This window comes from Dendrobates tinctorius, unplaced genomic scaffold (assembly GCF_039654945.1).
Source record: "Dendrobates tinctorius isolate UK_male_01 unplaced genomic scaffold, ASM3965494v1 ptg000057l, whole genome shotgun sequence".
Lineage (NCBI taxonomy): Eukaryota > Metazoa > Chordata > Amphibia > Anura > Dendrobatidae > Dendrobates > Dendrobates tinctorius.
The window spans coordinates 25,338,752-25,361,423 of record NW_027361725.1 but is presented as its reverse complement, the minus strand read 5'-3'; the positions used below and the strand labels follow the sequence as shown (position 1 = coordinate 25,361,423).

At 45.8% G+C, this 22,672-nt stretch overlaps 1 protein-coding gene across 1 annotated transcript in view; it reads right to left on the bottom strand.

Moving 5' to 3' along the window:
• The window catches only part of AKAP6 (A-kinase anchoring protein 6), a 476,852-nt gene that overhangs the window by 348,040 nt on the left and 106,140 nt on the right, over window positions 1-22,672 (bottom strand). Inside the window, exon 4 of the mRNA XM_073577839.1 lies at window positions 6,783-7,034. Coding sequence (XP_073433940.1) covers window positions 6,783-7,034 — 252 coding nt within the window. The remainder of the gene's footprint in view (window positions 1-6,782; window positions 7,035-22,672) is intronic.

Here is a 22,672-nt window from a genome sequence, read left to right as displayed (position 1 = left end):
CCAGTCACTGAGCGCAGCCTTCTAACTCAGTGCATGTGCACTAAGCGTAGAGACTGTGACACTCCTTATCAGTGTAACATCACCACTCTATAGCCAGTCACTGAGCGCAGCATTCTAACTCAGTGCATGTGCACTAAGCGTAGAGACTGTGACATGCCTTGTCAGTGTGACATCACCACTCTATAGCCAGTCACTGAGCGCAGCCTTCTAACTCAGTGCATGTGTACTAAGCGTAGAGAATGTGACATGCCTTGTCAGTGGGACATCACCACTCTATAGCCAGTCACTGAGCGCAGCCTTCTAACTCAGTGCATGTGCACTAAGCTCAGAGACTGTGACATGCCTTATCAGTGTGACATCACCGCTCTATAGCCAGTCACTGAGAGCAGCCTTCTAACTCAGTGCATGTGCACTAAGCGTAGAGACTGTGACATGCCTTGTCAGTGTGACATCACCACTCTATAGCCAGTCACTGAGTGCAGCCTTCTAACTCAGTGCATGTGCCCTAAGCGCAGAGACTGTGACACGCCTTATCAGTGTGACATCACCACTCTATAGCCAGTCACTGAGCGCAGCCTTCTAACTCAGTGCATGTGTACTAAGCGTAGAGAATGTGACATGCCTTGTCAGTGGGACATCACCACTCTATAGCCAGTCACTGAGCGCAGCCTTCTAACTCAGTGCATGTGCACTAAGCGTAGAGACTGTGATGCGCCTTTTCAATGTGACATCACCAATCTATAGCCAGTCACTGAGCGCAGCCTTCTAACTCAGTGCATGTGCATTAAGCTTAGAGACTGTGACATGCGCTATCAGTGTGACATCACCACTCTATAGCCAGTCACTCAGCGCAGCCTTCTAACTCAGTGCATGTGCACTAAGTATAGAGACTGTGATGCGCCTTGTCAGTGTGACATCACCACTCCATAGCCAGTCACTGAGTGCAGCCTTCTAACTCAGTGCATGTGCACTAAGCTTAGAGACTGTGACATGCCTTGTCAGTGTGACATCACACTCTATAGCCAGTCACTGAGTGCAGCCTTCTAACTCAGTGCATGTGTACTAAGCTTAGAGACTGTGACATGCCCTGTCAATGTGACATCATCACTCTATAGCCAGTCACTGAGCGCAGCCTTCTAACTCAGTGCATGTGCCCTAAGCGCAGAGACTGTGACGTGCCCTGTCAATGTGACATCATCTCTCTATAGCCAGTCACTGAGCGCAGCCTTCTAACTCAGTGCATGTGTACTAAGCGTAGAGACTGTGACACGCCTTATCAGTGTGACATCACCACTCTATAGCCAGTCACTGAGTGCAGCCTTCTAACTCAGTGCATGTGCACTAAGCTTAGAGACTGTGACATGCCTTGTCAGTGTGACATCACACTCTATAGCCAGTCACTGAGTGCAGCCTTCTAACTCAGTGCATGTGTACTAAGCGTAGAGACTGTGACATGCCTTGTCAGTTTGACATCACCACTCTATAGCCAGTCACTGAGCGCAGCCTTCTAACTCAGTGCATGTGCACTAAGCTTTGAGACTGTGACATGCCCTGTCAGTGTGAAATCACCACTCTATAGCCAGTCACTGAGTGCAGCCTTCTAACTCAGTGCATGTGCCCTAAACTCAGAGACTGTGACGTGCCTTGTCAGTGTGACATCACCACTCTATAGCCAGTCACTGAGCGCAGCATTCTAACTCAGTGCATGTGCCCTAAGCGCAGAGACTGTGACGTGCCCTGTCAGTGTGACATCACACTCTATAGCCAGTCACTGAGTGCAGCCTTCTAACTCAGTGCATGTGCACTAAGCTTAGAGACTGTGACATGCCTTGTCAGTGTGACATCACACTCTATAGCCAGTCACTGAGTGCAGCCTTCTAACTCAGTGCATGTGTACTAAGCGTAGAGACTGTGACATGCCTTGTCAGTTTGACATCACCACTCTATAGCCAGTCACTGAGCGCAGCCTTCTAACTCAGTGCATGTGCACTAAGCTTTGAGACTGTGACATGCCCTGTCAGTGTGAAATCACCACTCTATAGCCAGTCACTGAGTGCAGCCTTCTAACTCAGTGCATGTGCCCTAAACTCAGAGACTGTGACGTGCCTTGTCAGTGTGACATCACCACTCTATAGCCAGTCACTGAGCGCAGCATTCTAACTCAGTGCATGTGCCCTAAGCGCAGAGACTGTGACGTGCCCTGTCAGTGTGACATCACACTCTATAGCCAGTCACTGAGTGCAGCCTTCTAACTCAGTGCATGTGCACTAAGCTTAGAGACTGTGACATGCCTTGTCAGTGTGACATCACACTCTATAGCCAGTCACTGAGCGCAGCCTTCTAACTCAGTGCATGTGTACTAAGCTTAGAGACTGTGACATGCCCTGTCAATGTGACATCATCACTCTATAGCCAGTCACTGAGCGCAGCCTTCTAACTCAGTGCATGTGCCCTAAGCGCAGAGACTGTGACGTGCCCTGTCAATGTGACATCATCTCTCTATAGCCAGTCACTGAGCGCAGCCTTCTAACTCAGTGCATGTGTACTAAGCGTAGAGACTGTGACACGCCTTATCAGTGTGACATCACCACTCTATAGCCAGTCACTGAGTGCAGCCTTCTAACTCAGTGCATGTGCACTAAGCTTAGAGACTGTGACATGCCTTGTCAGTGTGACATCACACTCTATAGCCAGTCACTGAGCGCAGCCTTCTAACTCAGTGCATGTGTACTAAGCTTAGAGACTGTGACATGCCCTGTCAATGTGACATCATCACTCTATAGCCAGTCACTGAGCGCAGCCTTCTAACTCAGTGCATGTGCCCTAAGCGCAGAGACTGTGACGTGCCCTGTCAATGTGACATCATCTCTCTATAGCCAGTCACTGAGCGCAGCCTTCTAACTCAGTGCATGTGCACTAAGCTTAGAGACTGTGACATGCCTTGTCAGTGTGACATCACACTCTATAGCCAGTCACTGAGTGCAGCCTTCTAACTCAGTGCATGTGTACTAAGCGTAGAGACTGTGACACGCCTTATCAGTGTGACATCACCACTCTATAGCCAGTCACTGAGTGCAGCCTTCTAACTCAGTGCATGTGCACTAAGCTTAGAGACTGTGACATGCCTTGTCAGTGTGACATCACACTCTATAGCCAGTCACTGAGCGCTGCCTTCTAACTCAGTGCATGTGTACTAAGCTTAGAGCCTGTGACACGCCTTGTCAGTGTGACATCACCATTCTATAGCCAGTCACTGAGAGCAGCCTTCTAACTCAGTGCATGTGTACTAAGCGTAGAGACTGTGACATGCCTTATCAGTGTGACATCACCGCTCTATAGCCAGTCACTGAGCGCAGCCTTCTAACTCAGTGCATGTGCACTAAGCTTTGAGACTGTGACATGCCTTGTCAGTGTGAAATCACCGCTCTATAGCCAGTCACTGAGAGCAGCCTTCTAACTCAGTGCATGTGCACTAAGCTTTGAGACTGTGACATGCCTTGTCAGTGTGAAATCACCGCTCTATAGCCAGTCACTGAGTGCAGCCTTCTAACTCAGTGCATGTGTACTAAGCGTAGAGACTGTGACATGCCTTGTCAGTTTGACATCACACTCTATAGCCAGTCACTGAGCGCAGCCTTCTAACTCAGTGCATGTGCACTAAGCTTTGAGACTGTGACATGCCTTGTCAGTGTGAAATCACCGCTCTATAGCCAGTCACTGAGCGCAGCCTTCTAACTCAGTGCATGTGTACTAAGCTTAGAGCCTGTGACATGCCTTGTCAGTGTGACATCACCATTCTATAGCCAGTCACTGAGAGCAGCCTTCTAACTCAGTGCATGTGTACTAAGCGTAGAGACTGTGACATGCCTTGTCAGTGTGACATCACACTATAGCCAGTCACTGAGTGCAGCCTTCTAACTTAGTGCATGTGCACTAAGCGCAGAGACTGTGATGCGCCTTTTCAATGGGACATCACCAATCTATAGCCAGTCACTGAGCGCAGCCTTTCAACTCAGTGCATGTGCACTAAGCTCCGAGACTGTGTCAATGTGACATCATTGCTGCATCAGCAGGAAGTCGGCCCTTGGCCCATGGAGCATGGGTATCTGCTTAGTTTGTTAGTTTATTTATTTTACACTTTCCTAAACATGAACGTTTTCGCACATGGGCGAACAGTCTGTGCTGAAAAAAAAAACTTGGCAGGTGCTGTTTTTCAGATGGCAACCATCGATAAGTATTAATCGTTGCACAAATAAAACAGATTCCATAGAGACACCATCTGCATGATATCCATTTTTAACGGATCCATTGGAAAAATCATATAGGAAATTGTGTTAGGCCTTTTGTTATTTTTTTTAATTGTGTATGTAAAAAAAGAGAGGTTACATGGATGTCAAAAATGGACATGCGGATCACTCATGAACTCTATGCAGATGAAAAATCGAACATTTTTAGTTGATGAAAGCCAGCTGTTTTTTTATATACGTCTCTGAACTTTAGTTGTATTTATTGTCATAATCCATTTATATAAAAAAGATCCTGATTCTGTGATCGCTAACAGAATGCACAGCTCTTAAAGATGTTGTGTAGGATTTAAAGGAAAAGAAAAACAAAAATGCTTTTCACCAAAAATAGTGCAACACATTTCTGCAGGTTATAAATGGTATTGCAGCTAGACCCTATTGCATTCAATGTAGCTGAGCTGCAATACCAGCCACACAGCATCGACAGATGTAGTACAGTTTCTGGTAGACAGCAGGAATGTGTGTTCTAATTTGCAACAGTCTTATGGACCGTGGAGACCAAGTATTTCGGAAAGAGTGCAATCCGACTAAACATTGGATCGCGCTTGAATCCATGTTATGCCATAGGCCAATTTTTTTTCCATGGACTGGGTCTGTCAACCATGCAAGTCAGGGAAACTGTGTAAAATATCGGACTGCACTCGGATGACATTTGAGTGCGGACCAATTTTTAATGGACTGACACAAAGGAGAAGATGGAGAATGTTTTTTTTCATCCTCTCCTTATCCAAAAAATTGGATCACGCAATGATCACACTCTGATCAATCTCTGAAGAAGCACACTACAGGTACAATCAAGGGCATTTTGTGTCAATCACACTTCATCAAAGTTTACTCTTAGTTATTTAAAAGTTTTTTCTGAGTTGAAGAATTTCAAACTGCATTAGTTATTTTTATACATCTTACACTTAAGGTAATATAAAAATTAAGATAATGTTTGCAAAGGTATAAGGTCTTAGGCTCTGATTCATCAAGACCTTTCAACTGCTCTACCCAGGGCCAGAAATTTTACTCCAGTCAGGGACTGATTGACATTTCTGGCATAAATTATAATGAATACTTGTTCATGCCCTGTCATGCCCGACCTCTGCCCACTTTTTTAAAAGTTGTCGGCGTTGTCTGGATGTAAAACGTCAAAAGTCACAACATTTGTATCACATTTCAATCAATCTTTTCACAGAAATTGGGTGAAAACTGCTTGACGACTAAGGTGCTAATAATTCAGAAGCAATAAGAAAGAGAGTATTTAAAGGGCTATTCCCACCTTCCTAGATGGATATTTTTGGATAGTGCTTGTATTTTTGTAATTTACTTTTTATTAACATTTTTAGTCGTTCTTGAGATGTTAAATGTTTTCTTTTCTTTTGTATTCGGCTCATTGCCTAGGTGACCAACCACCACTTCTGTCTAGCCAAACATGCACAGTGCTTACAAACGCTTTTCTGTTGAGCTTATAATATAAGCACTGCATTAGAGCATGTTGTTATCTCCTAAGCCTGCCCAGCTTCAGCGCAGTGCTTAAAAGCTTGACAGCAGCGGTGGTCGGTCTCCTTGGAAACAAGCTATAAACAAAAGAGAAGTGTTGCGAACTTGCGACCTCAAGAATGCCTGCAAATTTTAATTAACAGTAAATGGCAAAAGGGTTTTTTTACAAGCACTAGCCAACAATATCCATCTAGTAAGGGAAGAAGGGGAGGGGAAGTAAAGAAGGATGGAAGGAAGGAAGAATTGAAGGATGGAAGGAAAGCTTGAAGGAAGGAAAGATGGAATGAAGGAATGATTGAAGGTGGAAGAAAGAAGGAAGATTGAAGGAAGGAGTGAGAGAAGGAAGGAAAGATGAAAGGAAGGAATGAAAGATTGGCGGAAGGAAGAGTTGAAGGAAAGAATGAAGAATGGAAGGAAGGAAGTAAAGAAAGAAGGATAGAAAGAAGGATTGAAGGAAGAAAGGATTGAAGTAAGGAAGGAAAGAATTATGAAGGAAGGAAATATTGAATTAAAGAAGGATTGAAGGAAGGAAAGATGGAAGGAAAGATGGAAGGAAGGAAGGAAGAATTGAAGAATTAAAGGAAGGAATGAAGAATGGAGAGAAGGAAGGATTGAAGGAAGGAAGGAGGGAAGTAAGGAAGGAAGGAAATAATTATTGAAGGATGAAAGGAAATATTTCAATTAAAAAAGGATTGAAGGAAGGATTGAAAGAAGGATTGAAAGAAAGAAGGATTGAAGGAAAAAAAGCAAGAAAGGAAGGCAGGATGGATTGAGTGAAACCTCCCAGCTACTCATGAACTGTGAGAAAGGCTACATGTTCCCCGTGGAAACCATTTTGCCATTATTAAAATATCATCTAGATTTAAAAGAGTGATGGAACGGGAATAGCAGTGGTAAGTAGGGAACAAGGTCTGTTATGGTGCATGCATTGGGGGAGCATATATGTATATTTTGGGGTGGTGTGAAGCATATAGTTGGTGCGCTTTTTCTTGCCTCTTGTTCCTCTTTAGTGAAGGCCTGCAGGATGTCAGTCTGCCGTGTGTAGTTGCCGTTGCTGTCCTGCAGCCCCTGTAGGATCCTTTCCCTCAGGACCAGCACAGACACCCGCAGCTGATGCCACAAGAGTTGCACGGTGTGTATATCAACAATCACATTCACAGAGTATGACAGGAGCTTCAGGGAAAACTCTGTGTCCAGCAGAGCATGGATCTGTTCCACGTGATCTGAGATATCCTCACAAATTTCCTGCCAGACAGAGAGAAAATCAATATTAGAGAGGAGGAAAATAAACCAACGAGAGAAGTAGATACCCACTTGTAAAGAACATTCATTTTCTGTAAAGGCAGAAATACATTAATAAAATGATAATGAAATACTAAAAGGTGCACGTTAATAAAAATATTTGCAATTATCTTAAATGGCCTAAAACAATAGGAGAATAAATGAAAGCATTGTTATCATATTTCATAAAGGGCTAGTTTGAACAAAGAAGCCACAGGGCAGGCGGACAGTGACCATAACATACGGCATATCTGCCCTGAAATAAACCTCTAGGAAAAAACTGATAAAACGTATACCACATCAGCGAAGAAAGTTTTCGGTCCCCAAAAGAGTTTGTGACTTGCTCCTACAACGTGGCCATTCCTGGCGATGAATTAGGCTGTTGTCTTTGTATAAGTGAGCATGGCAGTGGGCAGCCCCTGGTTGTGTCTGTGCGTGTCCAGGGCTTTATGACATAAGAGGACAGCTGCCATTACACTTTCAGCTGTCGAGACATTTTGCTACTAAAACACACAAACACACTAAGCCATTTCAATTGCTCACGCTGTAGAGGAGACTTTACCGACAAAGCTTTACATTTCCCTTTACGGCACGACTTCCATTGCTCTTTCATGAGTTTACAATGCTATATACTTGCACCACCGGATTGCACAGACGCACTTTTGTACAAGAAAACTCATTTAACATTTCCTACAAGAGTGTTTAATTGAAATACGGACCATAACGATACCCTAAAGTTTAATGCAGACAAGTCCAGTCATGGAGCCTCCACCACACCCAGCAATTGTCTCCATCAGCTAACCCTAAAACAATTACCAACACCAAAAATCATCCCCGAAGTCGGAACCTACCTGGCCACCATGTACGTCCCTACACCTGGTCTGTCAATCAAGCCCGGGATTTAGGGCCTTTCCCAGAGTCAGAAAGGGCTGTGAGTCTGCACCATGGCTTCTGTGAGGCTGGTCGCTCGATGACCCTCCCAAGGACTATTTTTAGGAGCTGATTTCTCACCCATGGGAATGTGATAGAAGATGGGAGAGACTCTTTAACCAGAAGAAGCCTAGAAGGCTGACACATTTCACTGTCATGTTAGTAGAATACACTTATCTGTGCTTTACTGCTCGGTAATTCAGATTACCCTGAAATATATCACAATATTATTGAGTTACACGGCAGTAATGAATGGTAGAACAAACTGTTATATTAACTTAGAGATATCCTCAGCTTTACTGAATGAGCCATGCTCAGAGGGCTTACATTGTTTAGCTCGCATTATAAGACCTGGTGTAAAAATGTACAATTTTGTGAAAACATTTTACGCAGGTGTGGAAAAAATACTGCTTTTAAAAATAGAGATGACAGAAGTTTATTTTTAATTAACAAAATACAGCATGAATAAAATAATAAGCAAAGAGAAATAAATCTAAATCAAAACAATATTTGGTGTTTTCAAAACATCTTGTAGCTTGTTCCAAACATCTTGGAGACCTGACCACATATCTTCTGTGGATGGAACTTGTGCAAATCCTTCTGTCTTTTTATGTAATCCTACACAGCTTGGATGATATTGGGGATCAGGGCTCTGTGGGGCCCGATCACTTCCGGGACTCCATGTTCTTTTCAATGAAGAAGATAGTTCCTATTGGCTGTATATTTGGGGTCGTTGTCCTGTTGCAGAATAAATTTGGAGCCAGTGGTATTACGTGATGATTGTATTAAATGATGAATAAGTATCTGCCTGTATTTCACAGCATGGTTGACACCATTAATCTTGACTAAATCCCCAACTCAATTTGTTGAAATGCAGCCCAAACTTGTAAGGAACCCCAACAATGCTCATTGTTGCTTGCAGATGCTAATTATTTTACAACTTTCCAGCCCATTGACAAACAAACTGCCCCCTGGTACAGAAAAATATTCATCATGTTTTAACTCATCCGGGCAGAGCACCTGCTGATGTTTGTCTGAACCCCAGATCCTAAGTTTTCATGCATAGTCGAGTCACTTTAGCCTTGTTTTCACATCGAAGATATGACTTTTTAGCTGTAATTCATCCAAGAAGACCACTTCTGGTCAGACTTCTCTGATTGCTGACTGTCCTGAATTTATGCTTCTACTGAACATCTTAAAGTTTTGTGGAGAAGTAAGCCTGATGTGTCTTTTATCTACAGAACTAAGTTTCCTTGACCAGCCACTATCTACAGTCCTTAGTGTTTCCCATTTCTTGGTGCTTCTTCAAAAGAGCTTGAGCAGCTCATCTTGAAACACCAATCTGCTTTCAAATCTTTGCCTGGAGAGACTTTGCTGATATTGTATAAATACCTTGTATCTTGTTTCTGTATTTAGTCTTGCCACGTTGTATGACCTGTGATGTGAAAGAAGAACAAAATGCTGGAAGTGATGATATGGCTGCAATAGAGTCCTGATCTTAACACCATGGAGTCATTCTGGGATTCTGTGAAGAGACAAAAGGATTTGTGCAAGTATCTGTCCACAGAAGATCTGTGGTTAGTTCTCCAAGATGTTTGGAACAACCTCCCTGCCGAGGTCCCTCAATAACTGTGTGCAAGTGCAAGTACCTAGAAGTAATGATGCTCTTTTGAAGGCAAATGATGATTTTACCTAGATTTGTCTTTTGTTCATTCACGTTGCATTTTGTTATCCATCTATCTACACATACACATATGTATCATCTCCTTATTAGATAGGAATAACCCTTTAATACCATTTGATTTTCATATGCTTTTCTTTGTTAGTCTATACTCTCTTTATCATTGAAATTCTAACACCAAGAAAGAAAAGTCATGTTATTATGGAAATCACAGAATCGATAACATGCAAATTATGAAAAAAATGGAAACAGAGTTTTCAAAACATCTTAATTTATTTAGTATTGAATATGAGCGCCACGGGCAAAATAACCCTCACTAACTTGCCCTGGCTGCTCTCAATGAGGTTATTAATGGTTTTCTTAGGAATGGCTCTGCCACACTGAATACATTTGGGCACACAAATTATCAAGAATCGCAGGTGGCAGCTTCCTTTGCAATTACTGACGACTAACGTGCCAGATGTGTTTGGTGGTGGACAACTTCGAAGATACTGCAGGCATGCTAGTATGTTTAGGACAATGGCCGCTGCTCACAGTGGCATGAGCAACATGCAGTCTAGCAATACCAAGTTGAAAAATGGCTCCTTGGACACTTTGACATTCCCTTGTCAAAGCTTCTTTATGGTGTTGCCACAGTGGTCATCAGGCTAACCTCATGACATCTGATTATTTGTGCTGACACTGTTTGAAGAGTTAGGCTTGACATCGGACGTATATTTTCACATGAAGTGCAGAATAGATCACTTTTCACCACTTTCCGAAACTGACAAGACCATGTTGGCAAAGCCAGGAAGACGCCTTCATGAGGAAATGTCATACTGGTCCTACTCCCAGGATTATGGGCTTGGGTGACATATTATACATAGCTGAACCTCTCTAGTCTTCATTGTAGGCACACTAATAGCTTTGTTACATTAATTATGACGTAGAACCAGTCGTAATGCTATTTCACCAAATTTTCCCAGGAACAGTCTATGTCATCTAAATGTGCTACGATGCCTCGCGAATCTCTGGATTTATCTTCCATAGTGCACATCTGGGTCATCAGGGGTCGTCAATTGTAAAGGGAGCTGATCTTGATGATTTGGGAACCCAAGTGCATTCAGCATGGCCAAAACATTCCTCAGACAACCATTAATATGCTCACTGATGGTAGCCAACACTGGAAGTATGTGTATTTCTATCCATGGCGCTCATACATAATACTGAATACATTGAGATGTTTTCAAAATTTTGTTTCCATTTTTTCATCATTTGCAAATCATTATCATACTGTATCTATTCATCCTGTGATTTCCATAACTCCATGGCTTTTCCTCCTTGATGTTGTAATTTCAATGTTGATGAGTGTACTTTGGTATACTCAGAATTCTTATGTTCTGTTTGGACTATTTGCTTATATCTAAATCAGTATTAAATGACTTTTAATGTACGTTGATTGCCATATGCACCATTAAGATTGACTCAGCAGTTGACTTTTATTGATTATCCAGGATGCCCTTGACAGTCCATTACAAAACTACCTAAAAAGATATAAAAATAAATACTCAAAGCAACTTACAGTAATTGCCTCATCCTAAGGCATCAAGACTTCATCAACTCATTTTATGGCATATATTTGATTACGGTATATTTTATAATAATTACAATCCATTAGATATTGTTTAATTAATGCATAGCAATAAAGAATGTTCATTCAATTTGCATATAAATATAATTACGGTATGGGGGTAGTGCTCCCACTTAATGTATTGTATACAGTTGCAGATGATAAATTGGTCTCCATAAAGGAACTTGGGATTAAAACTACATCATTCGTGGAATTAGCTAACTGCTCCTTATCCCTTCTAAGCTCGGACTGGCCCACGGGGGAACAGGAGAATCCAACTCAAAGTTGTGCAAAAATGTTGCAACCTTGGGTATTTTTTATATGGAACACCCCCAGGGCTGTGGGGTATACTCGGTACCGGGCCGGTGTCTTAAAGGAGATGTGTCGCGGTGGCCTTGACCTGGTCTGTGACCCTGAGTGCCCATGTAAAATAAGGGGCTCGATGCTGAATAAAGTTAATGTGTAGATAAGTTTGTGATGCCACCTGTGGTATCTGGTCAGAGGTGACAGCGCTGCAGTGCAGATCCTCTGGGACAGATGGTGTGATGCAGTAGAGGTGTAATAGCTCTCCACAGGCAGAGCTGTAGTCCCAGGGCAGTTGTAGTAGATATTGAGGTAGATGGTGTAGTGTTCAGGCAGGGAATGTAGCAGTGCTGAGAGGTTGACACAGGAAGAAGGCAGACACACAACTGAATGCAGTTCCAAAGCTTTATTCACTGTTTTCCTGATGTGCACAGTTGCCCGCTTCAGTGCTGTGTCCTTCAGGTGAGGGGCTCAATCAACTCCCAGGCAAGTGGAGTACACCCTTCCAGCGTTCCCTCACTATGTGCCTCTCCTGAACGTCTCCTTTCTGCACTAATCTGAAGTACTTGTAGTTATGAATTACACTCAAGTTCCTCTTTCTTGCTGTTACTTAGAACTCCACTCGCATGACAGGTAGCTGTAGCCTACTTCAGGGACCGCTTACAATCTTGTCCCAGCTCACACACGTTGCTACTGTGTCATTGAGTCTTAGTTGGGAATAAAGCATTTACAGCTTCTATTCCTCCGGTTTCTGCTGTAGAACCATTAGCATTCACATAGCCTCGGATACCGGCGCCCAGCCTTTGGCGCTCAAGCTTAGGGAAGGGTTCTGCTCTAGCCCCCAGTCCCCAGCTCTTCCTCCACACGTCCTGTCTCTTTGTTTCTCTCCTTGTAGTCCTTTCCTTCCCAGCAGTTCCAGCTACCCAGGAGCTGCTGCATACACGTCCTCTCCGTGTTTCCCCCACTGTGAACTGCCCTCACTTCCTATCAGTTCTCCCGCTTTCTAACCAACTAAGCTCCACCCACCTCCCAGCACCCTTCATGAACCAAGCAGGGGGTCATAGAGGGTGCCCTACTGTTCTAAGGTTTCTGTGCTGGGTGCAGTGTGAAGTGTGGTCAGGTGTCTCCATCTTACCTGGGTAGTGAGGCACCACACCACAACTTCTTGATCCATTAGCCCCTTTTTCTCTTGTTTCTTCCAGACCCATTTGCACCCAGCAGAGCCTAGTCTATTAATTTCTGTTTCATTGCTCCAAATCACCTGTTTCTAATATTCTAATGTGTACTTTTCGTACTTTTTTTGCAAAAAAGCAAAGAAAAGAAAAAGAAACCCTGCCCATTGCAGATAGTCAATGGAGAACAGGCAGAGACTCTCAGAAAATGGGCAAGTGAAGAAGCTTCACCTGAGGAGAGGCGAAACAGCGGAGAAGACCTCATGCAGCAGAGCAGGAAAGCGCCATTGTTGCTGAGGCAGATAAAGAGAAAGCAGGAAATGATGGGGAGCCACGGGTTGTTCCCGGAAAGATACAGCCGGTGGTGCAGCGGGACACTCCTCAGGGGACCAGGAAGGTAAGAGTGGAGGTGATGACTGGCTCGGCAGTCAGAGGAGTTGCGGCCAGGTGGACTGGTGGAGAAGAAGGTCCAGAAACCGTAGCCCGAACCAAAGGCGGAAGTGGCCATTTACCTGTGACTGAGGCCCTGCAGCAGGGCCAAGTGACTCAAGACCCTGATGGGTCAGTGAGTACTTCTCATCCCCCCAAAGAGGTACGCATCCAAGAGGTGGTCCCCAAGTATGGCCAAGGTTAAGTGGATGGCGGGAGTCATCCAGAAGAAAGGAGGGAAAAGCCAAGTCAGATCGGTCGGCAACCAGGGGACACATGGCGTGGTGAGGCACTTTGATGACAAAATGGGGTACGACTTCATCCAGGAAGCAAAGGCCAGCAACCAGGTGTATGTCAACACTGGCTCCCAGCGTCACAGACCCACTTAGCAGCAAGGGGAATGGGTCCAATTTGTAAAGGAAGATAGGCCACATGGATGATATGTGGTGGCGGTGACATTGATGAGGTGGTAAGATGGGAATCCCCCAGGCAGCCACCCAAACCCAGTGGGAGATTCCCACAGCTAGAACCCTTACACCCCCAACACCTACAGGACGCGCCTAGAAAAGCAGTGAAGAAACTTCCTCCAGCAGGCACGAAGGTCTAAGGTCTGTCAGAGGCGCAAGTTCTCCAGCCGCAGTTTATGTTGACTGTTTATGTAGGAAAAACAGAGGCAAAGGAGACCTGGATCTAAAAGTGGCCGCAGCATACGGCATGGTGACTGGAAGTGAAGGCTCTGCCCTGAAAAGCCCTGTTGTGCTTGTTGCACTTGGAAATGAAAGGGTCTATTCCACATTCCTGTGGGCTATGGTTGGAATAATATAATAATAATAAAACATTTTATTTCTATAGCGCCGACATATTCCGCAGCACTTTACATTTCAGAAGGGACATGTACAGACGATAGACATTACAGCATAACAATAATCACATAGATCATAACAGATACCAAGAGGAATGAGGACCCTGCTCGCAAGCTTACAATCTATGAGGAAAAAGGTAGACACAAAAGGTGGGTGGTAACAATTGCCCTGATTGTATGGACCAGCCATAATGTTAAGTGTGTAACAGTACAGACACAGAGGAATACCTAACCTGCACCACGATCCCCAGTGTTAGTAATAAACGGACAAAATTTTTTGTGTTTCTCTTCCCTGTTTTGTTTTGCGCACATTTGCGCATTCTCCTTCTAAATTAAGGGACTGTGAACTGTTAAAGGGTCCCACGCTCTTTTGTCCTCAAAGGACTGTGAGTTGGCAATGTGGGCAGCATTGCACAAATAAAGGGAGTGTTGTTCAAAAAAGGGAAACAAACATCCAGTGTTCTGGCGAGGTCAGGACTTTTTTGACTGTGCTCCTCGATTGCTGGAGCTGTTGAAGTCCTGCCCTGTCTGACTCTATTTAAAAGAACTAAATACTCACTTCCAGGGTCATGCGGAACTGTGAAAGAAAGCGGACACCTGAACCAGACAGGAAGAGGAGTCAGAATTCGAGTGGGCCTGTAGACCCACAGGATTCAGGACTCCCTTGTGTTGATGGCCACGGACTGACAGAGAGTTAAACTTACCCCCATCCCAATTTGTTTTGCACTCATTGTGCACCCCCTTGCTGTATTGCAGAGACAATGTGTGACGTCCGCCTGCGGGTCTGGGCTGCAGCCAGGCAACACCCCGAGAAACACTGATACCCTTTACCCCTATACAGGGATCTGGATTTATAGCAGAGCCCAGGAGGCGCTGTCTGAATAGGAGCAGTGACCAGAGCAGGACGGTCGCCAGAAAGGTGTTCCAATACAGGACACAAACGTGGAGATATGCGAGTCTAAACCAGTCGGGCAGCAATGGTACAAAAACGGTAGACAGAAGCAGAGTCAGATTCAGGCCGAGAGTCATAAACCAGGAGAGTAGCAGAGGTACAGAATCGTTAGGCAGAAGCAGAGTCAGATTCAGGCCGAGAGTCATAAACCAGGAGAGTAGCAGAGGTACAGAATCGTTAGGCAGAAGCAGAGTCAGATTCAGGCCGAAAGTCATAAACCAGGAGAGTCGCAGAGGTACAGAATCGTTAGGCAGAAGGAGAGTCAGAAGTCCAGGCCAAAGTCAGTCAGTCAGAAAGCAATTTACACAGTAACACACAGGGGAACCAAGAATATATCCGGCAGCTTGCAAGACCAGTCCCAAGGTATTTCAGGGATCAGGTCACCCCTCATAGGTTCCTGGACTGATGATGTCATCAGTACCGCCCCCAGGACCAGGCCAGATGGAGATGCAGTAACCTCTTGATGACTGACAGAGGGGTGGAGCCTGCGTCCACCAGATGCCTGCGCAGGTGCCCTTACTCTGTCAGCACCATAACTCCCGGGCGAGCCATGGCGCCTCCTAGTGACCGCGACAGGAGCAGCAGACCCAGAATTTAACGGCGACGTGACAGACCGGCGCCTCCTAGAGGCTAAAGCCGGGACAGTAGGCTCTGAGCCTGACGTGACAGAACCACGGCCCTGTCCAGTGGCCGAGGCAGGAACAGCCGTCCCTGAGTCTGACGATAAAGTGGCGGTCCGGCGCCTCCTAGAGGCCGCGACCGGAACAGCAGGCCCTAAGTCTGGCGGAAACGTGACAGTACCCCCCCTCCAAGAGGGGCCTCCGGACCCTCAAAACCCGGTTTATCAGGGTGAAGGAGGTGAAACCTTCTAATCAACCCCTTGGCATGAATGTCACTAGCGGGGACCCAGGACCTCTCCTCTGGGCCATAGCCTTTCCAATGAACTAAATATTGCACAGACTTTCTCACTAAATGGGAATCAAGGATGCCCTGGACTTCGTACTCCAAGGCACCCTTGACCAAAACTGGAGGAGGAGGGGACTGGACGGGATGAATTGGGGAGCGGTACACCTTGAGAAGGGATTTGTGGAAAACATTAGGAATTTTAAAAGACTGAGGGAGCCTTAAACGAAAGGCTACCGGGTTAATTACTTCTAATATCTCGTAGGGACCAATAAACCTGGGCCCAGTTTGGCAGATGGCACCTTAAGCTTAATGTTTCTGGTAGATAGCCAAACTTTGTCCCCAACTCCTAGGTGCGGCCCCGTGGACCTCCGTTTATTTGCGGCCGAAGCCTGCCTGACCTGGGACCCTTTCAAGTTTGTGTTCACCTCCGACCAGATTGTCCTTAAGTGACGTATGGAATTCTCTACTCCCGGAAGCTCCGACATCTTGGCCGAAAATGAACCAAAACGTGGGTGCAAACCATGATTGCAGAAGAACGGGGTGGATTTGATAGATTCCTGGTACTGGTTATTTAGAGCGAACTCAGCTAATGGGAGATGTTCCGCCCAATCAGACTGATGTTCCGAGACATAGCAGCGAAGATATTGCTCTAGAGCCTGGTTGGTACGCTCCGTTTGACCATTGGTCTCAGGGTGGTAAGCGGAGGAGAAGGATAATTCAATACCAATACGTTTGCAGAATGCTCTCCAGAATTTGGAAACAAACTGGGTACCTCGGTCGGACACGATATTCTCTGGAGCGCCATGCAGCCTTATTACATGAACAATAAACAACTTACTCAGAGTTTCTGAATTAGGTAATCCAGAGAGGGGAACAAAATGACATTGCTTACTGAACCTGTCCACCACCACCCAGATACATGTCTTCCCCTCTGAGGGTGGTAGGTCAGTAATGAAGTCCATGGAGATGTGGGTCCATGGACTCTCTGGAGCGGGCAAGGACTGGAGCCAGCCGGCAGGCCGATTGTGAGGGGACTTGGCGCGAGCACAGATTTCACAAGCTAGTACATAATCCTTGCAGTCCTTAACTACCGTTGGCCACCAAAAACTCCTAGTCACAAGTCTGGCGGTATTATTGACCCCAGGATGGCCTGCCAGGACGGAGTCGTGCGACTCCTTCAGAACTTGTAGGCGAAACGGCGCTGGAACAAACAATTTCTGGGGGGGCGTCGAGTCAGGGGCTGGTTCTGGGGACCTACGAATCTCCTCCAGAAGGTCCAGAGACACAGCCGACACAACAATACCATTGGCCAGTATTGGAACTGGCTCCGAGTCCTCAGCCTGTGAGGGGCAGAAACTTCGAGAGAGAGCATCAGCCCTCACATTTTTGGTACCAGGACGAAAGGTTATTAAGAAATCAAACCTAGAGAAGAACAAGGCCCACCACGCTTGTCTAGGATTTAATCTTTTTGCTGACTCCAGGTAAGTCAGATTCTTGTGATCTGTAATCACAGTGATCTTATGTTTGGCGCCTTCGAGGAAGTGGCGCCATTCCTCAAAGGCCCATTTGATCGCCAATAACTCCCGATTACCTATATCGTAATTCTTCTCAGTGGCAGAGAATTTGCGGGAGAAAAAGGCACATGGGCGAAGCTGAGTGTGTGATGCAGTGCCTTGCGACAGCACTGCTCCCACTCCGACCTCAGATGCGTCCACCTCTACAATAAACGGGCGGTCCAGATCAGGCTGAACCAAAACTGGGTTGGCTACAAAGCACTCTTTTAACGTAGCAAAAGCCTGAATTGCCTCAGGGTTCCAATTGGTCACGTCTGCCCCTTTTCGGGTCAAATCCGTGAGTGGTTTAGCAATTTCGGAGAAACCCCTGATGAATTTTCGGTAATAATTTGCAAACCCTAAAAATCGCTGCAGCGCTTTTAGCGACTTGGGTTGCACCCAAGTTTTAATAGGTTGGATCTTGGCAGGATCCATACGGAAGCCTGTGCTTGAAACCACATATCCTAAAAATTGTACCTCCTCCGCAAAAAAAAACACATTTCTCCAGTTTAGCAAACAGGGAGTGTTCTCGCAGTCTCTGCAGTACAGAGCGAACGTGCTGAGCATGTGTCACAGGGTCAGCAGAATAAATCAAAATGTCATCTAAATACACGACGACATACACCCCACAAATGTCCCTGAAAATGTCATTTACAAAGTGCTGGAACACGGCAGGTGCGTTACTGAGTCCGAAGGGCATTACCAGGTACTCAAAGTGGCCAAGAGGGGTATTAAAGGCTGTTTTCCACTCATCCCCGTCTCTTATGCGGACTAGATTGTATGCCCCCCCGGAGGTCCAGTTTAGTAAACCAACGGGCTCCCATTAGCTGATTAAAAAGATCAGGGATGAGTGGAAGCGGATACTGGTTCTTTATAGTGATTGCATTCAATTCCCGGTAGTCAATGCAGGGTCTGAGACCACCATCTTTCTTTTCTACAAAGAAGAAGCCAGCTCCAACTGGTGAAATGGACGGTCTAATAAACCCCTTTTTTAAGCTATCAGCTATGTACTCGTTCATAGCCTGACGCTCTGGACCTGAGAGATTAAATATTCTCCCTTTTGGGAGACGGGCATCTGGAATCAGATCTATAGGGCAATCATACTTTCTGTGAGGGGGTAGCTTTTCAGATTTTGCAATAGAAAAGACATCCTCAAAATCTCTGAAGGCAAACGGTATGTGGAGGGGTTTAACTTTAACTTGGTTTACTGTTAGCGACATGCAGTTTTCCTGACAGTGTGAACTCCAGCGTATAACATCGCCTAGGTGCCAGTCGATGACTGGATTATGCTGGCGTAGCCATGGCATCCCCAAAATGACTGCAGCAGACAAATTATCCATCACAAAAAATGACATAACCTCGGTATGCAATGCTCCCACCGACATAGTGATTTTGTCAGTAACAAATTTAACCCCCTCCTGGACAATAGATGTGCCATTAATAGCCGTAGTTTTTATAGGTGCATTAAGTCTTAATAGGGGTACACCGAGACTTTTAGCAACCAAAGAATCCATAAAATTCCCTTCAGATCCACAATCCACATATGCGTTCACACACTGAGATTTCTGACCAAAAGAAAGGGCAATAGGCAATAAAACTTTAGCCGCATCTGCGGGCAATACCTGTGCCCCTGGGCAACCATAGCCAGAGTTGCCCAGAGGCCGATGTCTCAGTAGTATGGATCTCTGACGCTCAGCTCTCTCTCTGAAGGCTCAAGACTGCAGCATACTGGTGCAGGAAGATGAAAGTGCTCCTTCAGGCTGTGCACTGAACCAGGTGTTTAGGCCAGAAATCAGCTCAGTCAGAAGAAGGGAGAGAAAAAAAAAGTTCAGGGAGACTGCTTTTGTATATGCTGGATATATACACAAGAAGCAGTTTTTTTTTATAGGGCCGGATATAATGTGACGTCCGCCTGCGGGTCTGGGCTGCAGCCAGGCAACACCCCGAGAAACACTGATACCCTTTACCCCTAAACAGGGATCTGGATTTATAGCAGGGCCCAGGAGGCGCTGTCTGAATAGGAGCAGTGACCAGAGCAGGAAGGTCGCCAGAAAGGTGTTCCAATACAGGACACAAACGTGGAGATATGCGAGTCTAAACCAGTCGGGCAGCAATGGTACAAAAACGGTAGACAGAAGCAGAGTCAGATTCAGGCCGAGAGTCATAAACCAGGAGAGTAGCAGAGGTACAGAATCGTTAGGCAGAAGCAGAGTCAGATTCAGGCCGAGAGTCATAAACCAGGAGAGTAGCAGAGGTACAGAATCGTTAGGCAGAAGCAGAGTCAGATTCAGGCCGAGAGTCATAAACCAGGAGAGTCGCAGAGGTACAGAATCGTTAGGCAGAAGGAGAGTCAGAAGTCCAGGCCAAAGTCAGTCAGTCAGAAAGCAATTCACACAGTAACACACAGGGGAACCAAGAATATATCCAGCGGCTTGCAAGACCAGTCCCAAGGTATTTCAGGGATCAGGTCACCCCTCATAGGTTCCTGGACTGATGATGTCATCAGTACCGCCCCCAGGACCAGGCCAGATGGAGATGCAGTAACCTCTTGATGACTGACAGAGGGGTGGAGCCTGCGTCCACCAGATGCCTGCGCAGGTGCCCTTACTCTGTCAGCACCATAACTCCCGGGCGAGCCATGGCGCCTCCTAGTGACCACGACAGGAGCAGCAGACCCAGAATTTAACGGCGACGTGACAGACCGGCGCCTCCTAGAGGCTAAAGCCGGGACAGTAGGCTCTGAGCCTGACGTGACAGAACCACGGCCCTGTCCAGTGGCCGAGGCAGGAACAGCCGTCCCTGAGTCTGACGATAAAGTGGCGGTCCGGCGCCTCCTAGAGGCCGCGACCGGAACAGCAGGCCCTAAGTCTGGCGGAAACGTGACACAATGCAGCTCCTGAAGGGTCGCACATCCCTAGACAAGGACTGACTCCTAGTAAACTGGGGAAAGTAGCCCCATCCTATGGACTGATAGAGGACCTTTGGACTGTTCTAGTGGCAAGAGGACCAGTGTTTTGGGGGAGGGGGATGGACAACCCGATGTTCCAACTGGGTTGAAGTTGAATGGATTATGTACCTTGGACTAATTGGTCAACTGTTACATTGGCCTATTGGCCTGAAAAGGAATTTGAATCCTGTATCCGGGTGTCCCAAACCCGTGGAACCGAGATCAGCTCTGACCTGTAATCAAAGAGGATACCATATACCTATATGCCACTGGAAAAAGAGACCATTAAGTGTGTGCATTTTATGTATTTGGTGTTGTATGGTGTCTTCCAGATTCCCGAATGGTCAAGGACCACCATCGATATTGAGGTGAGGAATGTAAGGGGGTGCAGACTGGACTGTCGCGTTCCTAGCCCTGACAACACCAATCGCGCTGTATTGTAGTATAAACTATGTCCTAAGGTTTTCAAGATGTATAGTGTAGTTATGTGATTTTATATCAATTGCAATGTATTTTGGTATAGAATGTGATATGGGAATGTATAGTGAATAACTAATGTAAAGATAATGTATAATGTGGTAGTCTACAGCTTAGACATAGTGTAGGGCTTAGGACAAAACATAGGCAGGATAAGATAGGGACAGCAGTTAGTGACATAGTGTAGGGCTTAGGACAAAACATAGGCAGGATAAGATAGGGACAGCAGTTAGTGACATTACAGTAAAGGAGGAGTTAATGTTTGTGATTAGACCACAATTGGGAGGCGGGAGCTATGTAGGAAGACAGCGGGGAACTTCCTGATAGTTAGATAGGGCCAAGGTCAAGGTATGTACAGTATATGTGTCATGTAATTTCAGGAGTTAACTATTCTCAGCCTCAGTCTGGTTTCAGGTTTGCTATTTAGCTCCACTGCATCCTGCAGGTGGTGTCAGCTATAGTTCTCCCTTCGGCATGTGTATCTGACTCTGGTATATCCTGATTTGTCCTGCTGTGATCCCTGACTTGCCCCGTGTCTGTCCTTACTCAGTGTTTCCCTGTATGTTTGTTGACTCCCTGGTTTTGACTTGGCTTGCATTCGGACCTGTTTCTGTCTTTTGTCTTTGTCTTATCTGCTTCCGACCATTGCTGATCCCCTGGTTTGTTTCTGACCACGTGTATTGCTGTGACCTGGTGGTATACACCTGGTATGGTGTATGTATGTATGGTATATGTAGAGCAGATACAAGATGATATAGATACCAGGCATATAATGTAATATAATATATACGTGGTTGGGCTCTACCGGATCCAGCAGTAATCACATAACCACGAGGAGGCGCTTTGCACACTTGCTGTCATGTGTCAACTAGAGAGTCAGCCATGTCTGCAGTGTTCTATTCACTGACAGCTGACACTAGTTGTCACTTGGCTGCAAGACCGAATGCTAACGGATATATATATATTTATTGCACACACAGTATATATATATATATATATATATATATCCATCGCAGTGAAAAAATATAAATATATTTAGAGGTGTGTGGGGGCCCAAATAGAACTTTTACTATGGGGCCCTGTGATTGCTATGTGCATGCCTGCTTGCAGGGCAGTAATAACAAATGCAATCTGCATTGTTTCTCGAAGCCCGAGGCTCCAGGGTTCCATTGCCAGATTGCCATCATGATAAGCAGTGTACCGGGCAGGGAGAGGGACCCAGACAGATTTCTTGAACAAGGGCCCCAAGCTATTAGTGTCCGCCCCTGCCCCCCCAGCATGTTGCATGTCGCTAATAGCGGCACACCATGCAGCTGCTATGGGGTCTGTGAGTCAGGGGGGCTTGCACGGTGCCAGCGAAGCAGCAGCAGCGGAGCAGCGGTTGACAAGAGGCATGAGCCGGCTACTGAGGCTAAAGCCCGTGCCAGCTGCTAATGAGAAATTAATATTCACTGCTCCTCACGCCCATAATTTCTCCCACCACTATGCACTGAAGTCAGCGCTGAGAGATGGGAGGGACTATAGGAATGGAGAGCAGTGAATATTCTTTTCACTTTAATAGCGGGCACAGTAGCCGCAGCTGCAGGCTTTCTGATACTGGGCAATCACATGTGCCCGCTACTAAAGGAAATGAATATTCACTGCTCTCCACGCCCATGAATACAGTATATATCAGTGAGTGAGTGAGTACGTGGTGGCCATAATACTGTAGGACTGCATTATATTCTATGGGGGACTGCATTATATTCTATGGGGGGCTTCATTATATTCTATGTGGGGGA